Source organism: Symphodus melops (assembly GCF_947650265.1).
Source record: "Symphodus melops genome assembly, chromosome: 7".
NCBI lineage: Eukaryota > Metazoa > Chordata > Actinopteri > Labriformes > Labridae > Symphodus > Symphodus melops.
Window position 1 is genome coordinate 11,485,194 of NC_136697.1, and position 20,201 is coordinate 11,505,394.

General features: G+C 37.8%; 1 protein-coding gene across 2 annotated transcripts in view; it reads left to right on the forward strand.

Annotated features, from left to right (window-relative positions):
• Positions 1–18,028, forward strand: part of slc1a7a (solute carrier family 1 member 7a) — a 37,067-nt gene extending 19,039 nt beyond the window's left edge. Inside the window, exons 1-10 of one of the 2 annotated variants that reach the window (XM_079348524.1) lie at positions 3,119–3,248; positions 3,949–4,164; positions 8,492–8,534; positions 9,356–9,587; positions 9,796–9,895; positions 11,260–11,493; positions 12,881–13,075; positions 14,406–14,540; positions 14,843–14,942; positions 16,522–18,028. In XM_079348524.1, the coding sequence (XP_079204650.1) occupies positions 3,953–4,164; positions 8,492–8,534; positions 9,356–9,587; positions 9,796–9,895; positions 11,260–11,493; positions 12,881–13,075; positions 14,406–14,540; positions 14,843–14,942; positions 16,522–16,788 (1,518 nt within the window). In that variant the 5' untranslated portion in view covers positions 3,119–3,248; positions 3,949–3,952 and the 3' untranslated portion in view covers positions 16,789–18,028. Of the gene's footprint in view, positions 1–3,118; positions 3,249–3,948; positions 4,165–8,491; positions 8,535–9,355; positions 9,588–9,795; positions 9,896–11,259; positions 11,494–12,880; positions 13,076–14,405; positions 14,541–14,842; positions 14,943–16,521 lie in introns of those variants that run through there. The other variant, XM_079348523.1, reaches the window with a different exon arrangement.
• The last annotated feature ends 2,173 nt before the right edge of the window (positions 18,029–20,201 follow it).

A 20,201-nucleotide genomic window follows, 5' to 3' on the forward strand; every position in this document is an offset into this window, starting at 1 on the left:
AAGCAGCCTGCTGACATTAACACCCAGCAGTAGGAATGTAACATTTCTTCTAGCTGAGTAGAGAGTCCACCAAGAGGCCAAGAGGTTATACAACTGTAAGCAAGGGACTAGGTCCATTTGACTGGAAGAAGGTGCATACATCGGTGTAGCTACAGTATCACTCTTGGTTTTAAAAGAAGTTCCTCACCAGAAAATTCAACAGATTTGAAGTCAGATTGTATAAATCCTCTCATGTTTTCACGGTTTCTGTGGACCTACTATTGGAGTTAACATTACACTGTACACAATACATAAAATCACACAGCTGATATTATCCAGAAAATGTGATGTGTCAATTTTTCACCTCAAGTTTATCCAGACTTTTTTCCTGCAAGTCCTCAAGTAATATCACACTAGATCGAGGGTGAACCACTGTTTGAACACAGAATAAAAACTCACTATGATGGATCAATGTTGGGTGTAAGGGGTTTAACTAAATGTCCCTAACGCTGAATCTATAAAACAGACTGGATGGTAGAAGACGGCATAAGGGATCTGAGATACACACTGAGACTTAATGCAGGTTGTAAGACAGACAAGTGTAATGATCTCTGTGCGTCCATTAAATACCGTTCACAACATGCGCCATAAATTCCTTCCAACTTTAGATTCCTCTCTACATGGTGTGAAGAATCATATTACCTTTACTCTAAGAATGTCAAGCATCTATTTAGAACAATCTCTTATTACACTGCTGATCGAGTCAGTACATTTTGCTTCAGAGACATGATATACGTTTCTTCAAGTATGGTCATAGTTTCTCAGAATCGATAGTAGTCTGCTGATATCAAGATCACTTCTTCAGAGTGTACCCATACTGAATGAATACAGAAAGATTTGTACATTGGGTATTTGCAGATTATATGACAAAGGTATTTACCTGCTTCCTCATTTGTTATGAATTGGCACTGGGTGATTGATTGATGATTGACTGATTTCCATGTGGTGCATGTTTGAAATAGACTTTCTTCACTTTTTATGCTACCAAAGCTGTCATTCATTGTTATACATCTTTAGCAAAACAGTCTTGTTGAGTTTTAATTCAATTTGCAACTCCTTAGCATTGATTTGATTAATTAGTGATTAGACGTCAAAGTGTCTGGAAATTGTGTAACATGATTATTATTTTAAGCAGGACTTTTTTCCAGAACTTCCAGCAGATCATTTAATTATTATGAAACCAGCGTGTGCCTTTTTTCCCCATCACACTCATACTGTTACCTCCGGCATTAAACAAAATGTAACTGTTCGGTGACCCATTACTGTTTTTGCAAAAGAGCATTAAACTCTAATGTAGTGAAACAAAAAAAAATCTTTTTTCTTAAATTAACATCGAAGCACTATGTATCCACACTTCTTTTGCATCTTTTCAACACAGAAGCAGCACACTACCTGAAAGAGTAGGAAAATCTTTAATTAAAGCTGTAAACGTTGGGCAACAAGAGGCAGACTTGTGTGACTGAGAGGAAAAAAGAGATGATGGCTCTTTATACAAGGCAACATTTCACAGATGACAGGATGGATGCACTAAAAGACACTGAAGACCCATCCAAAAGCTTGCCAAATCAAACGAGATTAAACTTGAAATGTGAAGAAAATTTTGTCACCAAGAGATTTATAAATCTTTTTTCATCATATCCACTCTGCTGCTGTGCTTGAATACCTCCCCACGAATGACATCTGCTTGCTTTCTCGTGTTGTTCTGCTTTGTGACAGAGAAAATGGCAGAGCATGTCAATGTGATGAATTACAGAGAAGGAGGAATATATACAGCCTCCTATTTAAATGCAAAGCACTCATTTCTGTTTTTAATGTTTGCAATTACTGTTTTCTTATAATACTTTCCATGGCTTGGTTTGATGTAAAGAAAATAGGATTAGAAAACATTAATTAAGGAGATTTATATTTTTTGTTTTTCAGATTTCCTGAAAAAAGTGACAAAGAGGAACTGATTTAAGGACAGACTAATCATAGACTAATCCCGGGAAAGATTCCCAAATAACAGATCCATACCGTCCCACTTTTTGGGACCCTTCCGTTGGGGTGCCAAGAATATCGAGCTGACCTGAAAAGGTGGAGCTAAACACAGCAATCCGCTGATTGGTCAAAAGAATCGTCACTTCCTGTGTTACTATACAGTAAACAAAGCCCTGCCGTGTTTAAACCATAGACTGTAAAAATAACCACACACAGCGGATTGTTTACATCTGTATTTCTCCTCGCGGCACACAGCCTTCTCTGACACAAAGCTTGATTGAGTTTTGTAATAAAGAGTCACATGTCAGTGACAGAGTAGATTAACTGCTGGATGTCTTCCAGCGTTGGTTTTGTTTGTGTAGCGTTTTTCTCCTTTGTTGAGTTTATTAGTTAGCGGTTAGCTGCTCATCATATGACGCTATTTACGTTGTGGCAATTGTCATCCTCCCAAATAGGGCACAAGTAGCTGTGGAAACGCAAACGGGATCATGCTAAATCAAACCAAACCGTACCAAACTGTACTGATCCGTACTGGACTGCTGTGTGGAAACGGGGCTTTAGTGATGTCAGTTGTTTTTTTCACCCATAACGCACTTGTCAAACTGTTGATAACAGACTTTATTATGAAGAGACTTTTTCTCCTACACCGATTGAAGTAAGGGTTGTACAGCTCTATAATTGAGTTATAAATACATCCATTAACCTTCAGTCTTTAAGTGCCACTTGTTTCTTTGCTCCCACCATTTTGGTTCCAATGAACAATTATTAGTAGAGGAGGCTTAAGTGAACAAATAAAGGTTATTTATATACATTGTATAAAAATAACTTTAAAGTGAAAGGACTTCTCTCTGATCTGAGGGGCATCTCTACTGGCTGTGTGTGTCTGAGCAAAGCTAGAGTAACCTGATGTCATATGTACAAGAGGAGTGAAATTAGAATGATGTTAACGGAAAATAATAAACATTAAGGCTACAATGAGGGAACATAATTGGCTTGCTCACACAGCCAACTTCATGTGATTTAAACTCTTCATTAGAGATAGTTTAAACTTGAACTTGCAGCAGTGTCTATATCTGTTGGACAGTGGAGGGTGTGTCTCTGGTGTATATGGTGCAGGAAGGACGCCAAGCAACACGTGAGCTGCTGTTACTCTGGTTGTCAGTTCCGTGATGCGACTGCAAAGGACTCACATCTTTGGCTCATGAGAGTTTTCCTTTTGAACAAGGTTTGAGGTAATTGGTTGTTTTGGTTCCAGGCTTCAGTCACACTGTAATGATTGTTGCGGACCCCAGGAAGAATAGCTGCACTAATTCTGAAGCTAGCCAATGCCTCTTAACAAAACCAATCTTATGAGGTAAGGATTTTGTGAAATGTAAATTAAGGATCTGAATGGGAAAATGTCCAAAACAAGAGCCCTTGCGTACAGTGAATCTCGGGAAATGAGCCTTTGAAGTGGCACAGCCTTTATACTTGCTGCTGTGACACAATCTGCCTTCAGGTATTGATTTTGAAGGATGCAACCCCTCAATTGGGAGACACATTTTTTGGATGAAAACTATCAATTTGCTGTCTTAACAGTCAAACATATAGTTCACTGTGAATCTTTTGCATAGAAATTGGGGAAACATTTCCAATCTGGGTGCTTTAAATACCTTCATCTGAAAAAGTGAAGTGTAGAAGGTAAACATAGGAAGTAAAAGTATAATCTCATTAGAAAACTAGTAAATTAATTACGCTCCACTTAAGTTACAGGTTGAATATTTCCATTCCAAATGCTATGAAACAATTCATTACTTGCAAAGCATGAATAGATATTTCTTTTTAGCTTCTGTGAGAACAATTAAATTGACTTTTCAAATGATCAATTTCCTTAGCGGTGGTTTCTGTCTGGATTTTTTTAACATGACCTTCCATCTTCCCCCACCCATCCAGTTTGATGTCAGGTCTGGCAGCCCTGGATGCCAAGTGCTCCAGCCGTCTGGGCATCATGACCATCTCTTACTACCTCTGGACCACCTTCGTGGCTGTGGTAGTGGGAATCGTCATGGTATACATGATCCACCCGGGTGGGGCTGCTCAAAAGGAGGACTCAGACGAAAGCAAGAAGCCGATGACGAGCTCTGCTGATGCTCTGCTGGATCTCATTCGGTAAGAAACAGCCATGCATGTATCTATAATTACAAGTTGCCTAGGAGGAAAATTATCAAGAAGTCAGATGTGTTTTCCAACGTCACGACTCAGTCTTTTAGACTCATAGAGACAATATTTAACAATATGCAAACTTATGGCACTATGGAATAAAAGTTTAAATAATATATATGATTCTACGACACTCTTAGTAGGTGCAACATCAACAAGTGTAACAACCTTAGCATAAACAATACACAAAAGGCAAGCCATCTTCTTTTACTCCATTACAACATATAAAGCCTTCAAAGATGTAGAAATCTAAAGGATGGGATGCAAACGTTGAAAAAGATTTAACTGTCATGCATAGCGATATTCAGATGTTGCCATTTTCCTTTGATATCAGTCATATTACGCTTGGATGCTGAAATGATATCATGGTGTCAAACTGCTGTGTTCCACATCTTTAATTGTATCATATGGAACCTGAATTTTTTTTTAGCATTTTACTGATTTACCATAATTGAAAAATCAAAACAGGGAAAATCTGGACTGATGTTTGGGAATATTCAAAGTTGAAACAGCACAAATAAAGAATTAGCTTCACTAAGCAATGAGCTAATGTAGGTGCATCTTCTTTCTAGAAAACAATACAATTTAGAAGTGTTAAAGTTACAAAGGGAAAGGCATACATTCCTAGCCCATGGCCATGTGGTCCAATACTGTAGTTATGTTCATCCTTTAAATGAGGGAGACAAATGTTAGCACAGCATGTTAGCATTTTAATTACAGCACAGATGATCCCTGACTAGCATCTATGTTTAAAGCTATTTTAAAGTATCCGTGATGTGTTAGTTTCTTTCCATGCAAGCTATTTCTTGAGCTCTGAAGTTGAGGAATTGTTATTCAAGGTCAGAGAGTAAAGCCTGGAGCCTTGTGTGCCAGTACAGTAGTTTACTGCGATAAGCTAATTAGCGCTGCTGAAGGATCGTGTTTGAGGTGAACCTGGGTCAGACTTGCAGTAAGGGGCACGATGATGTTGAACCCTGAGAGCCAGTGGGTCAGTGTGACAGTCGGTCAGTAGGCTTCAGTCCTGCAACAACGGGAGCTGTGAAGCCGATGTCTCCCCCTATTTTCTTACAAATGTTCAATTAGCTTGAGAAAAAGATACCAAAAAAAAGTTTGTTTTTCATTATGATTTTTCAACTTTAGGAAATGTGGGGGGGGGGGGGGGTTTACTTTTCTTTGTCAATTTTTGATTTTTTTAAATTTATTTGGAATATTTATTAACATAAGAATGTTTTTGAATGAGTCACTTTCAATCATACGGTTAACAAATGGAGGAACAAACTGTCAAGGCCCTCTGTAATCCAACCATGTTGTGATCATGTGTCAGAGGTGAAGCTCTGTCCTAGGCAGGATGTCGGTGCATGTTTGTGTATGTGTGTTTGTTTCACAGAGCACAGCTGTGCTTTGGATTTATCCCGCAAAGCTTCTTTACAGCCTTCATCTATCATGGAGGCATACTATATTGGTTCACTCGCAAATGGGCCTGTCTGCAGCTCTGTGTGTGCATGTGTGTTTGAGAGTGTGCATGCACATGTGTGTGCATGCGTTGTGCATGTGTGTGTTTGTGGTGAGCACAGTATGTATGAATATTTGCATGCATTTATTAGTGGCTCTGGGGGTCAGAGTGTTTTATTAGCCTGCTTTTCTCTGTCTTTAATGCATAGGCTGCTGCTGTGGTCAAATCCGTGTCAAAAAGTCATTGAGTTTCACCATATTGTGCCTGTATGTCTTTGCCATATGTCTTTTCAATCACTCTGTTGAATGCACAGGCTGTAAAATACAATATGCCTTTTAATCTCTTTGCAGTTTAAAGAGTGCTGTTTGAATTTTGATCATGATTAGAGCTTTGTGTTAGTGTGGGATTTACAGCCTGTGGTGCATGCATGTTCACTTGTGATTGACAGACTTTGTGATAACAAAGCTACCGAATGATTTTTATTCACAATTGGCCTCTATTGTAAAAATATCCATATTAAACATCAAATAGAGTTTCCAGATGTATTGTGTCAGCTCATTTTCAGTGTTAAAAAAAAAGTATTTAGAGCTCACTCTACAGTGATGACAATTTTCTTATTATCAGGAGATAACGATATATACTGCATACACAGTGATAATGTCTATGTAAGGTAAAAGGTGAGGTAAAAATTAACTCATTCTTTTTCATTCTTAATTAACACTTATTCTATAAAGCATGGAGTTTGTTTATGTATTAATTATTTGTTTGTTTAGTCTTTCATTAGTGTTGTGTACAATTAAAAAGTAAAAGGCACTTTGACAAAAATGTCAAAGTCTGTGCGAACATGGCAGAAACCTGCAAAAGACTTTCAAGAAGCTAAAATATGCCTGCTATTGAGTCTTTTCTTCTTGCAGGAAGTAATGTTAAAGAACACTTGAACATAACTCAAAGTGGCCTCGTAACAGTACAAGAGGCATTGATGTTTTATTGATGTTAGGCTTTGAAATTATTATTACAATATTACAATTGGTCACTTGAACAGGGCTGGTATATTGCTGTACTTTCCTCTGCAATGTGATTGAAATATAAAAGCCTATAGTAGCAGTGTATAATGGTCCCATTTAATAACCTGAAGTGAACACAGTGAAAGTCAGTGAACCATGAGAGAGGGAAATTACAGTGATTATATCATTCATCCATCCATTTTTTTCATCAATCATCCATACTGTGCTATGTCACAGGGGGCAGATTCATTCCCCTTTTTTTAGTTTGTCAAGTTTGTCACATTATAGGAGAGAATATGAAAACACCCTGTACATGTCATCATAACAGACATATTGGACATATTAATATTCACAATGACACCCTTGAGCTGTTTCAAGACTTTGATTAAGCTAAATGTCATTGGGTTGCAGGAAGCACACACAGGTGCATGAGAACATGTTTCATTGGAAAGGAGAGAAACTTCAGTGTTCTTTAAGAATAAATAAAGGTTTAAAATTAAATGTTGACTCCACACTGACAAGTATTGTGCTAAGATGTGTTTTATTTATATCAATAGGCGCAAATAGGGCTTAGGATTAACACCTGCTAAATGAGGGTTGATTTTGGCAGTGGTTTGCAACACAGTCACTCCCCCTAACTACGTTGATGTGTTTAATTGAATGCACATTTTGAACTGAAGTCATCTCAAAAGGAATCTGCAGACCTGTCCAAAATCCTGATAAAATCGCCTTACCACTCATTCATTTCATAATAGCGGCAGGAGAGAAGAGATGTCAGAGCACTCTTATCCTTTCAATGTTCCAAAACCGTAGTGAAGGTAAGAGGTTAGACCCTGCATGATATGAACACTGAGGATTCATAACATGTCGTGCATGTCTTCATAAGATTGTCAATGCGATAAGTGCGTTGTTACATGTTCACTCAGAATACTATATTAATTTCCCTCTGTGAAATCCAACAGATACAAGCACTCTTTTGTCCACAGTGCCATTTCCATCCTTAATTCTGGTCAGGAGGAGAGACAGTTGTGTTGGTTATACTGCTCAGTGAATGCTGATGCTGTTGCTGTGTCTCAGTGTGTGTCAGACCTCTGCTGTGTCTCTTTGGTCAGTATCTGCTGGGAACATTGTCTGCAGTTAATTTCTCATGCTCATCTGAAAGTGGTTGTGTATGCATTTGATTGTGTTAAGATGCACTTTTGAATATTATGACATTGACGTACACCTGGCAGTGTGCTGCTTGTATTTTGAGTGGATTCTGAACTTTACTTTTATTTTGATGCGAGCTGCTGTGAGCCCCAATGATCGTGACTGGTTGTTCCTTGGTTTAGATTGTTTTCGGTGCCTCTTGCATTTTCAGCATGTTGCCTTTCTACTTTTGTCATTCGACAAAACAAGTTAAAGTTGAGTTGATATCCTTTGTATTATCTGAGCAGCTCTTAACGTGGGAAGAACTAATATCCAAAGGTTTTTGTCAGCTAAGATTAATGAAACACCTGAGTTTTGTTCCCTTTTATGCATAAAAAGGAACAAAAAATATGGTGAGGTAATGAGGTATTAAAGATTGTCCTGCTGGGCTCTTTGTGGCAGGAGCATGTATGTTGTGGGGTTTCATTATGATGTAAATAATTATTTTTAATAATTGCATATGCATATTGTGAAGAGACACATCATAATGTTGTTGTTAAAGTTAACAGTGTCTTAAATAAACCACTGTGAAATTTGTGGAAACTTACTGGAAACACCTATTGTATGTCTTATTACAGTACCGTATATTCTGATTTACCTTTCCTTATTTTTATATTCTCTTTCTCCCCAGCAACATGTTTCCAGCCAACCTGGTTCAAGCTACTTTTCAACAGGTGAGAGCAAAGAAACAGAAAGGTTGAGACTAATGAACAGCTCTAATTGTTTAAAACCCAAACTTTATTTAACCTTTATTTATTCAGGAAAAGTCCCATTGAGGTTAAAAACCTCTTTTTCCAGGGAGTTCTGCAGTCTTACATACAAGTGCTTATAAACCAACTGTATATTTTTTATCAGTAAGATTGTGTTTTAGCGGCATCATATATGTTTGTATTGTTGTATTGTAAGACATTTAGAAGGGAGTTAACAGAAAACAAACAGCATTAAAATCATATTTATTATGTTTTACTTACACAATTTTTAACAATTACACATAGTTATTACATGTCATATCCAGATAGAGATCCTTTTTCATTTTAACCCTAACCCAAAGTGTTCAAATGATAAGGGAAAAAAAACCTCTCTCTTTTGTTCTCAGACCCTATTTAGCCTTCATTCACGCAATATAAATCCTCAGATCTAATTAGATCTTATCATCAGCTTAAGAAAATATGTGTATATACTGAAATGTCAGTCTATTCCTGTATCTCTCACTTTTGATGCAGATATATTTTTTAATCCCTCCCCTTTCACTACACATGTTTCTTTAAGATGAACACTAAGATTACATGATGGCTACTGGAAATAAGATCTTAAGGCTTCACTGTCAATTGAGTGTTGTCATTCCTGTCAGAAAAACCCCAGCGAAGCACATTTACACCTGTGATATGAGCCCACACCGACTCTCTTCATTGTGTAACAAATTGCTGCAATCAATTGTTTGTTATTATGTTTCCTGCACTAATGTCGGGGCCTGTGTTCTGTTTTGTCTTTATAGTATCGAACTCAGAGAGTCCCCGAGCTCATCCCCAAACCCACAGTAGCTCAGCTCCTGGATGAGACCACAACACGGAGACTCTACATCTACGGCATACAGGATGACAATGGCACAGACATCCAGAACTTTTCTCTGGATCTCACGCCGCCACCTGATGTAATCATGAAAACATCACCGGGTACCAGTGAGGGCATGAACGTGCTGGGGATAGTTATTTTTTCCGCCACTATGGGTGAGTCACTGGTTGGCTTGGCAACTGAATAAAACCTTTTGTTATATAACAATTGGTTGCTTTTGATAAACGTCTTTATTTGCATAATAGCAACATGTTTGTATGAATTAGTTTAAATGTGCTGCCCTCAACATTTGCAGCATTTTAAGTTGACTGATGCACTTATCTATTGGATGCACTTTTTCTTTTGTGTTTCTTTGAAACTCAGGAATAATGTTGGGACGAATGGGTCCCAATGGAAGTGCTTTGGTCAACTTCTGCCAGAGTGTGAACGAAGCGGTCCTGAAAATTGTTGCTATCGTCATTTGGTAAGAGTTTTATTTTGAAAACAGACATTAACCAAGACGGATCACCAAGGATAACCAATTTTAACAGATGGTGGCAGCAAATAGGCCAATCTTTGCTCACATTAGGATATTCTTATTTTCAGCTTTGTACAATGAATGGGCCCAAAAATCATGTTTGCTGAGATGGTCCATCAGTTTAGTCCAGATTCACAAAACTTGAAAAATCTTAATGAGAATAAATACATCCAAGGTCTCAAGAGAATAAATCCTAATATATGTTATATTATTAATGTTGGTGACTGTGTTTTTCTTGTGCCTTCATCATATTGATATCTTACAATATTAATGAACAGTCTTTACAAACAGATAGATTGCCAATGTATTTGGTTAATCATGGATCCCAGAGAATGAATCCTTTTGAGTTTTTGACCACCACTGGGTCAAAAATTTAAAAATACCCCAGCACAGTAAAACAGCTCAAAATGTCGGGTTGAGTGGCAGGATTTTATGGAGATTTTATGAGTGTTCATGGATGCTGGATGGCATATGGGGACTATGGGGATACATCTTTAAGTCTTGGGAAAAAATGTGATGGATTATCCTTAAATACTCCTCAGATATCCATTTTCATCTAAGAAATGACTGAAATGGCTTTGGTGGTCACAACGTATTTGAATCCTCATGTTACCATCAGCCCAATATTAACAAATATGTTCATTAATGGCATTCCCACAAGCCTTAGATGTACTCTGTATTATATTACATTAGTCATTACATAATAACCAAGAAATTAAAATTATATCTGCTGGCTGTTACTATTCTCATTATATGCATGTTAGTACTTTTGTTTCTTACTGATGGCTGATTATGACCGTCTTAGAAAAAAAAATGTAATTTCTGATACTGATTCTGTGACAACAGAGTATTTGTCGATAGTACCCTTATGTTAACAGTGTTATTAAAAATCTGAAAAATTCCAATTCAAGGATGTATAAACTGCACAACCAGTCACGTGATCTACATGTTACAATGTCCCCATGGCAAAGAATACATTGGGCAAACTGAGCAAATACTCTTGAAACAACAAATACCTGAGCACAAAACAGCAATCGTATAGTAAGATCATGATTCACCTGCATCATTCCAGTTCTATGGGACTGAGATCACAATGCCTATTAGACGAGGTGACTGGCCCAGACAGAATTTTTTTGGATTCATTCTCTCAACATAATGACACCAAATTGACTCAATGTTGATTGTTTCACTGTGAGTACTGTGTAATGTATGATCTCAAGTATTATTTAGAGCTATTATCAGCTGCTACATTGAATAATACAGGTGTTGTAAATTGAACAACTTGATCTTCTTCCCTTCTTCCTTTTTAGGTATTTCCCATTTGGGATCGTGTTTCTGGTCGCTGGTAAGATCCTTGAGATGGATGACCCTTCAGCGATGGGGAAGAAGCTGGGTTTTTATGCCATTACAGTGGTAATGGGTTTGATTCTGCATGGTCTTTTCATCCTCCCAGCCATGTATTTCTTCATCACTAAAAAAAGCCCCATTGTTTACATCAGAGGCATCCTGCAAGCTCTGCTCATCTCCTTGGCAACCTCCTCCAGGTAAAAATAGGAAATCTTACTTTTCACAAAAAGAAAAAAAAAAAAGTCTATTTTATCTTTTATTATTTATAATAAAAGTGGGGACTATGTGTGTCAGATATATTTTCCAGGGGAAAAAAACCATTAAGCTGAGAATAGACATATTCATGTTACATTTTGCTTCGCATTTTTATTTTAGTTCAGCTGAGGCTCCTCTTGCTCCAACAAAGAAATCTTTTTAAAAAATTGTAATTAAATGTGTAAATTAAATGTCCATCATAATGTTTTCTAGAACGAAATGATAGGCTCAAACTTGTGGTTCACCCAAAAATAACAACTCTGAGTACTTTAAGAGTACTAAGGTTGAGTGGAGATGCTTGTATTCTACATGCCCTGTGTGCACGGAGTGGATACTGGAGTTAACCTTGAATGTATTGGATGTTTGTTGGATTTCAATGTAAGCCTTTTTGTGTCCTATGTGTGTCACTTTTGGACTGTTATGTTGTGATCACTTAAATGTTAGACTAATCCGACAACACTACACCTCAAAGCCTTTCATGAGGTGAACAGTAGTTTTAGCGATGTTTACTTTTTCTTTACAAAGAGTGAGATGAAGATTCAGTTCAGATAATTATCTCCTGCACTGTTTCATTCAGAACAACAGTGAAGGTTGCAGTGAAGTTGTTTAGTCATTAAGTGTCCAAAGAAAATTCTAAATTTAAACTGAACAAATGAAAATTATTTTCTTACATTCAGGTCTTACTTAATGGCTTTTGCTTACGAAATAAATAACACCATTTTTTAAGATTCAAAGAAAAGTACATCTTTTCTTCTTTTGAGCTTCACTACCCATTCATTGATGATATGATCGACCTTAACTATAGCTTTTATTGAAGTAGCTCTTTTCTTAACACAATTAAAGTACTTCTGTGTGCAGCCTTTTCACCTTTATTGGATAGGACAGCTGAAGAGAGACAGTAAATGTTGGGAGTAGAGAGTGTGGGATGACGTGTAACAAAGAGGTCAGATTTCAACCCATGATCTCTGCGCTGAGGACTATCAGCTCCTCATTTGTCACGCCCGCTAGGCTATCTGCCCCATCTCATATGAAGACTTTTAACAAAGTTTATGCTATTAAATCAATCCTGTAAACATACAATGAGAAATTAATTCACAAATTCAAGTTTTGTATGCTGTGTGTTTTAGGGCGTTGGAAATTCAGAGACTCAGACTCATGCCACTTAGAATAATAACAGAAAAGATGTTGTATTTTGTATGCTATCAATTACACGTTTAGCCTCCCATGTAAACGTCTTCTGTAAGAAGCCTCTAACTTTATTTCAAAGGTCACATTGCATGTCTCAAGGTGGGATATCTACCTATAATCATGTATCTTCTCATGCTGCAGCTCTGCCACTCTGCCTATCACCTTCAAGTGCCTCCTCGAGAACAACCACATCGACAGACGCATCATCCGCTTTGTGCTTCCTGTCGGAGCTACCATCAACATGGATGGCACGGCGCTTTATGAGGCCGTGGCAGCCATCTTCATTGCCCAAGTGAATAATTATGAGCTCGACTTTGGACAGATCATCACCATCAGGTAAGGTTGCCTAAGATCTGCAAGAGAAAGAAATTGATGCTAATTAAATACAATCAAATTAGGTCAAATAGAACACTTGTTTAAACGCCTGTCCTTGTGGCACTATTTGTAAATATCCTTGTTTTTTTGTCTCTTACTCACTCTGAGTATATGTTCTCCTTTGAAATTGTTTAATTCAATAACTTTATGGACAGATGCCTGCATCAGCGATTTCTGAAAATCTCTGACAGTCTGACGTTATAAACACATTTCATCTGGGTCAAAATGGTGCAGGCACACAGGGGATGTTTTGAGTGCAGCATGTGAATTAATCTAACGTCACACTCAGTTTAATTCTGAATTAATAAAAAATATTATGGGATTTACTAGATACACATAAATGTAAATGTCACACAGATTACATCTCATATGAGCTTCTTAGTTTGATCTGATTTCTGCTAAATCAGTCTGGAAGCCTCGGGGACACTGATAGACACACACACACACACACACACACACACACACACACATACCAACACCAACACCACCGGTCCTGCTACCAAAAACACAAGCATCTTAAAACTTTTCACCAACTTTACCTGTGCCCCATTCAGTTTCATGAAAATGTCCTGTCCTTCCTCTGATTTTCGGACATGTCCGACTGTAATAAAATTAAGCAGACCTCTCCTCATGGCTGCAGTCTGTGCCCATTCCCTCATAATCCCTTGGCAGTAAAACCCATATGACCTGCATTACTCATCTCCCTTGTCACGCCAGAATTATAATAATTTTCTCTTTTCGCTGTGTCCTGTTCCCGTGCCGTTTGGCTGCAGACCATGGAGCTTTTTCCTTCTGCATGCTGACCCAACATCCTAAACCTCCTCACAGAGGGACAGCTTGTCAGTTTGAGATCAATGTCTAAATATTCAGACAGAACATCCGTTCATACACTCTCTCTATGCAGTATCTCTAATTTTCTCTTCCTTGCCTTAATACACTGAAATGAGTTAAAATTGTTATACTGCATTGAGAGTGATACCTGACCACCTTTAACAAATATGTTGCAATTATTCTCATGGCTTCTTGTCATGTCCCTCTGAGTCTCACAAGGTCAGGAGCGCACTTAAAATATAGTCATAAAAACCTCTGGTATAATTATCTCCAACCTCAGTATACTTTTGAGTACTTTTCACCATTGTTCCTATACACATTTTATTTAATTGCATGCAGAATTACACCCAACAAATAATAATTTGTAAATGTCCTCAGGTTCAAAAGACCATATAGATTATTTCTGAGGACTGTTTGTTATTAAAACAAAAGCACTTTGCTCCTCTGTCTGTATTTTCAGCATCACTGCAACTGCAGCCAGCATTGGTGCAGCAGGAATCCCGCAGGCTGGACTTGTTACTATGGTGATCGTGCTGACCTCTGTGGGTTTGCCTACCGATGACATCACGCTCATCATTGCTGTTGACTGGGCTTTGTAAGTAAAGGGTTAATCTCTCCCAAAGCTACTGAATCAGCAAGTGGTTATTAGATGTAAACCTATTCCAGTAAATGACACAGAACAGATCCTGAGATGGAATTTATATGCTGATGCATTCAGCACAATATACTAGAGTACAACATGTACCTCGGTTTAAACATTATAAACCTCTGCATTGATTAAACCTGTACAAATAGTACAAGCTCTAAACGCTGCAACAACTGTGTTTGGTTATTAATGATTTCTTATTTCTCTGAATTTTATCAGCACTGTGAATGACTTTTGATTTCATCACCCAGGGATCGATTCAGGACCATGGTCAATGTGATGGGTGATGCTCTTGCTACAGGCATTATGGCTCATATCTGCAGAAAAGATTTTGTCAAAGAAGGAGAGCAGGTGAGCTTGTCTATGAACACATCTGTGTAAATACTGAAGTTGCAGAACATCCTTTTAATGTCTTCTTAACATTATCTGTATTCATTCATGGGATTTGTGAAATAAGATGCTGTGCTTGTAATGTTTTAATGTTTTTAATTAAGATATCGTGTAAGAAGGTAGATTTAAATCAAGATTTCAGCTTTCTGGAATAAATATTTTTTTGCTTACAATATGATGAGAGGATAAAAACCTCTCTCTGTCTTAGCATACATAGCAGGAGGCCGAACAAGTTCCAGCTGATCTGATCCTTCTGAAAGGACTTTTGTGTAAATGGGAGAGTGGGCAGGACAGGGTTTTGTGTCCATGTCTGACTATGTCTTCTCTTGTTTCCATATCACCATTCTTTCCAAAATCACACATTGGGACAGCAATATGAATACATTTTTGGCTCAGTGAAAAATGGCAAAGCCAGATACATAGCTTAGTGTCTTTATGGCATTATTGAGAGAAACAGAGAGAGAGAGACAGAGAGAGAGACAAGCCCTTTTCAGACTTCTGTTTTAAGGCCCAATATTTACATCCCTGTGACATTTCAACTTCAATATGACTTTCACAGAGGCAGGGACCAAAGTGATCCCCCTTTGTGCCGTCTTTGGTAAGAGAGGTGTGATAAGGGCAAGACAGGGTTGGAAGAGACTGTGCGTGTCTAACTGTGTGTGTGTATGTAGAGCTCTCGCTGTGCCATGTTCTACAACACTGTGAGGTTAAGGGAATTCAGACTGGGACACCAATCTTTTGCCATTGTAGAATAAATACTCATATACTCAATACTCAATACTCTCATTTTGCTGCTGTACATTCATATTGTCATACAGAGACAAGAAAGCAAGACACTGCAGGAGCTCTGCTCTCCTGCTCGCCTCTGCTACTGCCTCCACTAACAGCACAGAGGGGGATCACTGTGTCCTTAAAATACACCTCCATGACATTCATGTTGAAGACAAAACATCACTGGGATAAAAACACAAAAATATTGCGCCTTGAAACAGCAGTCTGAGTAGGGCTCTTGAATTTCTTTAGATGTGATGATGATGACGGCTACACAGTCTGGCTAGCTGTTTCCCCTGTTTTCAGCCGTTATGCCATGCTAGGCTATGTCCGTATTAGCTCCAAAACTAATGTGTAGCTGTAGTACACTCTAATCGGATGGGTTGGGTTTTTTTTTATCTCTCTTCTACATTAATATCTAGCTACTGTATACCAAGTGGCCTTTGGATCAGATTTTATAATAAACAACATAATTTCTTTGGGTTAAAATGTAACTGAATAACACTGAATAACAGGTAAAACATATTTTTTCCACAGAGCAGTAGTAAATGCATGCTAGTATTTTAACAATTTTTACCCACAAACATGAATGCTTTTAGCTGAGCCGTTACTCATTTAGAGGGCCTACAAGGATTCACTAATATATTTTAAACAGGATGCAGGACAAAATAGCTTCATAATCGCTCTTACATTTCCTTGAAAATGTGTGAACTGCCTGCTTTATTCTGATATTCTTCCTCATTTCCTCGTTCATCATCTTCTGCACCAGGTACCTCTGATATGTGAAACTAAGCCCATGATAAGCATCCAGCAGATGATGACCTACCAGAACCAGAAAAATGGATGTTACCAGCCGCCCCCGTCGGGCAGCAAGCAGGACCACCACGGTCCAGACGTGGCCCGGCTGATCCAGCTGGAGGAAGGGATCAGGCCGTTGGAGAAGAAGAAACACGGTCACACCTCTCATCACAAGAGAGAGCACAGGAACAAGGACCACTGTGCCGTAGATATGAACGGGCTGGAGACCAACGTATAAAAGCAGTCGCCTTGCCGACAGCTGGCCTGTCTACAGCTGCAGAGTCGGCAGGAGAAGAAGAATACATTAAAGATTGAGGTGACATAGTTCACACATTTGCTCCCTTACAAGGAGAGCGGCCCATTGTGGATGAATGGAAAAACCCCAAGGAAAAAGACATATTTTTCTACATAACTACCCACGTTTGATTGTGAATGTTTGTCTGTGTGTACATATTTATCGAAGCTGTATTATCTGGTACCAGAAGTGACAAGGCTGATTCGTCATCCGCACAGATCCATGAGTCAGCCCCTCTTAATGGACCAGAAAGGACCACAATAGTTGAAGAAATATTATAAAAGGGACCTCTTCCTCAGTGGACTATGGGGGGAGGACATTCAATCATATTTGTTTTCTTTACTTCAGCTGGTTTGGTATATTTTTAGGATCATATTGGATGGGGTTTTGTATATTTATTTATTTATTGGTGTCATTGTGTCCTATTTGATGAAACTCAGGAGAAATGTTGCCTGTTTGGAGCATTTTTCTTTTTAAATCACTGACTCAGTAACAACAACAACAGAGAGACATGGATTAAAAACTATCTAAGACACAAATGCAGTTTTTTCAAAGTCCGGATCCAATGTAAGGGTCGACAAAAGAGAGGATTATCTATAGTTTACTAAATATTCTCATAAACATCTTCCTTGCATTTCTCTGCCTTGTCGTCCTGAGTCACAGTGGGTTAAATGCCTCTTACACACTTAAAGTACTGTACACTAATCAAGGCAAAAACAAGATAAAGGTCACAGTAAAAAAAGAAGTGTTTTCCTTGTGTCCAAGTCATGTTAAGGTGTCTTTGCATCCCATTGTATTCCCTCTTTGCCTTAAACAATCAAAGGAGAAGCATTCGGGACCGAAAACAACACAAGACCATCGTCACAGGTCAAAGTTTGAACTCTGTCCATATGTATGTCATATATGCTGTACATGTACGTATTTAAAATATTATAAAAAATGTAGATTATACTTCTATGTCAATGTGTCTCCAAGAGATTCCCATCTGTATTTGTTACAGAACGATTTCACATCAGTCGGAATTCGATAAAAAATGTATAATTTCAAACTACAAACTGCAACAGGCAAAGCTCATCAGCTTCATTTTAAAATCCCACACTGCTTCTTCACTTTAAGGAATTCAGAGAAATCAGCCGTGTATGTACTGACGAATGAACAAATGTCCTGTTCAAACATGAATAAATCCCAGTGTGCACTAAAGCAAATGAAGGTGTCAAATGAGTGAAGACAGAAGATTTATCAGAGTCCATGTGGACTGCATTACAAAGAACAGCCGGCTAATTCACATTTTTCTAAGGTAATGTATCCAGATATATATGCAATACGATAACCTCACAATCAAACCTTTCTTACAATTTCCATACGATAACTTCTTTATTTACATAGCACTTATTTGCTCTTTTGTTTTTCATGGCTGTCTAAAGGTGCTAACAAAGAGTGCTTTTACATGGAATTGATTTTCCCGTTTCTGAGTCGTATCCTGGTTTTTATCATATTCGGGAGATGGTGTTTACATGCACACAGAGAAAGCTGGTTATTATTATAACCCTGTATACACGATAAACACTATTATCACATTTTCTGATGACTGCATCTTATTTGTGCACCACTGTGGCTTATTGTGGGCTTAGCACTATTAAATACCAAAATGACATTGCAGATATGAAATATCCACCTCATTTCCAGCAATGGGAGAGGAGAGTGACAGCGAATATTAAACATGGCCTCACGTCTGACTGGTATCAGCCTGTCACTCTCATCTCGTAGGACAAGGAAGCAATAGATGACGATACACTGTCATGACTGGTGGGATAGGGTTTTCTTCAGTACTCTTCAGTACTGTACAGCCTATTGATGCTTTCTCCCGTCTCTTTATTAGTGAAAGACCAAACATTGAAAGGGCAGAATAAAACACAGACAGACAACCATATATAACAAGACAAGAATAAAACATCAAGAATAAAAGACAATTATAAGAGCTTTGTCCTGTGAGAAAGGAATAGAGGACCTGACCAAGCACGCCTCAGACCAGAATGCTCAGCTGCCACTCAACAGGACATGGCTTAGAAAGAGACATGGAGGGGATGGGGGCTGCCTATTCTAAATTGCGTGTTCACAAAAATAATAAAGAATACAAATGGATCAATATCTATGCATATATACAACATATACACATTTGCACATAGATTCATAAATAAACAAATTCATTGAGCACATACATATTGGTTTCAAATTGTGTTATAAAAGGGTTCTGTATGAAATATAAGAAAGAATATATTTACACATCCATGTAAATATATACACATCAATATATACTTATACTCATGTATGCATAACTATACAAATCCATAATAACCTCTAGGGCGTTAAACACCAACATTCAACCGTGCAATTACATGCTCTTGAAAGGTGCTATATAAATAAACTTTTACTTACTTACTTACTAACTTACATTCTGAACCTTTTTCTTAAATCACACAGGATAAGGCTCAGAGTATGTTCTTGGTCATTGCCCAGAGCCTTGACAAAAGATGCTTCTTGCTCCATGGATACAAACCAAGTAGTCTTTAAGCCAGATCTCCATGTCACCACAATTTGGCAATTTGGATATAAATTTGGATTATTTTATACCTTACACATTTTGAAAGGTGATTGGAATGACTCAATATTGCATCACACTGATCTGTTGTGAAGTGTAAACACAAATCTTTTTCCTATTGTGTTAGCATAGATGTACTACACGAGCAAAGGAATGAAGAGTGGAGTAACATCTTTCTGTTAATTGTAACAGGTAAGACAGTATGGGACGATAAAAAAATGAATTTGAAAAGTCAAACTAAACTCTATTCTATTGAGAAAACACATAAGCCAAATACAGACGTCACAATTTAACATATTTGTCTTGAACATAATGGGTTTCATAACTTTCAATTATGATTCTGAAAGGCTAAATTATTTCAGAACATAATCATAATTGAATATTCTTGATCCCACTGGCTTATACACAGGGCTGACAGTGATGACTTTAAAGAAACACATTTTTGAAAAACTATTTTTGGTTTGAAGAAAGCACCTTTTGTGTACATGGTTGGTTTACTTTTAGTGCTGAGAGGCTGCAATATTCAGGAAATCAACCAGATCTTTTTTAATCAGGCAAAAATAATAATCAGCTCAGGGTATATACACAACTACAAACCTACCTGCAAGCATTCTTCCCATAAACTGTTTCCATGATCAAGATACCAAGCTAGATGCACTAAACTGACAGAGAAAGGAAGTCTGGTACAGTTTACAAAAAAAAAATGTTGGAAAAGTAATTTTTATAAGGATAGTAAACTGTTTACAGGGTTAGTGAT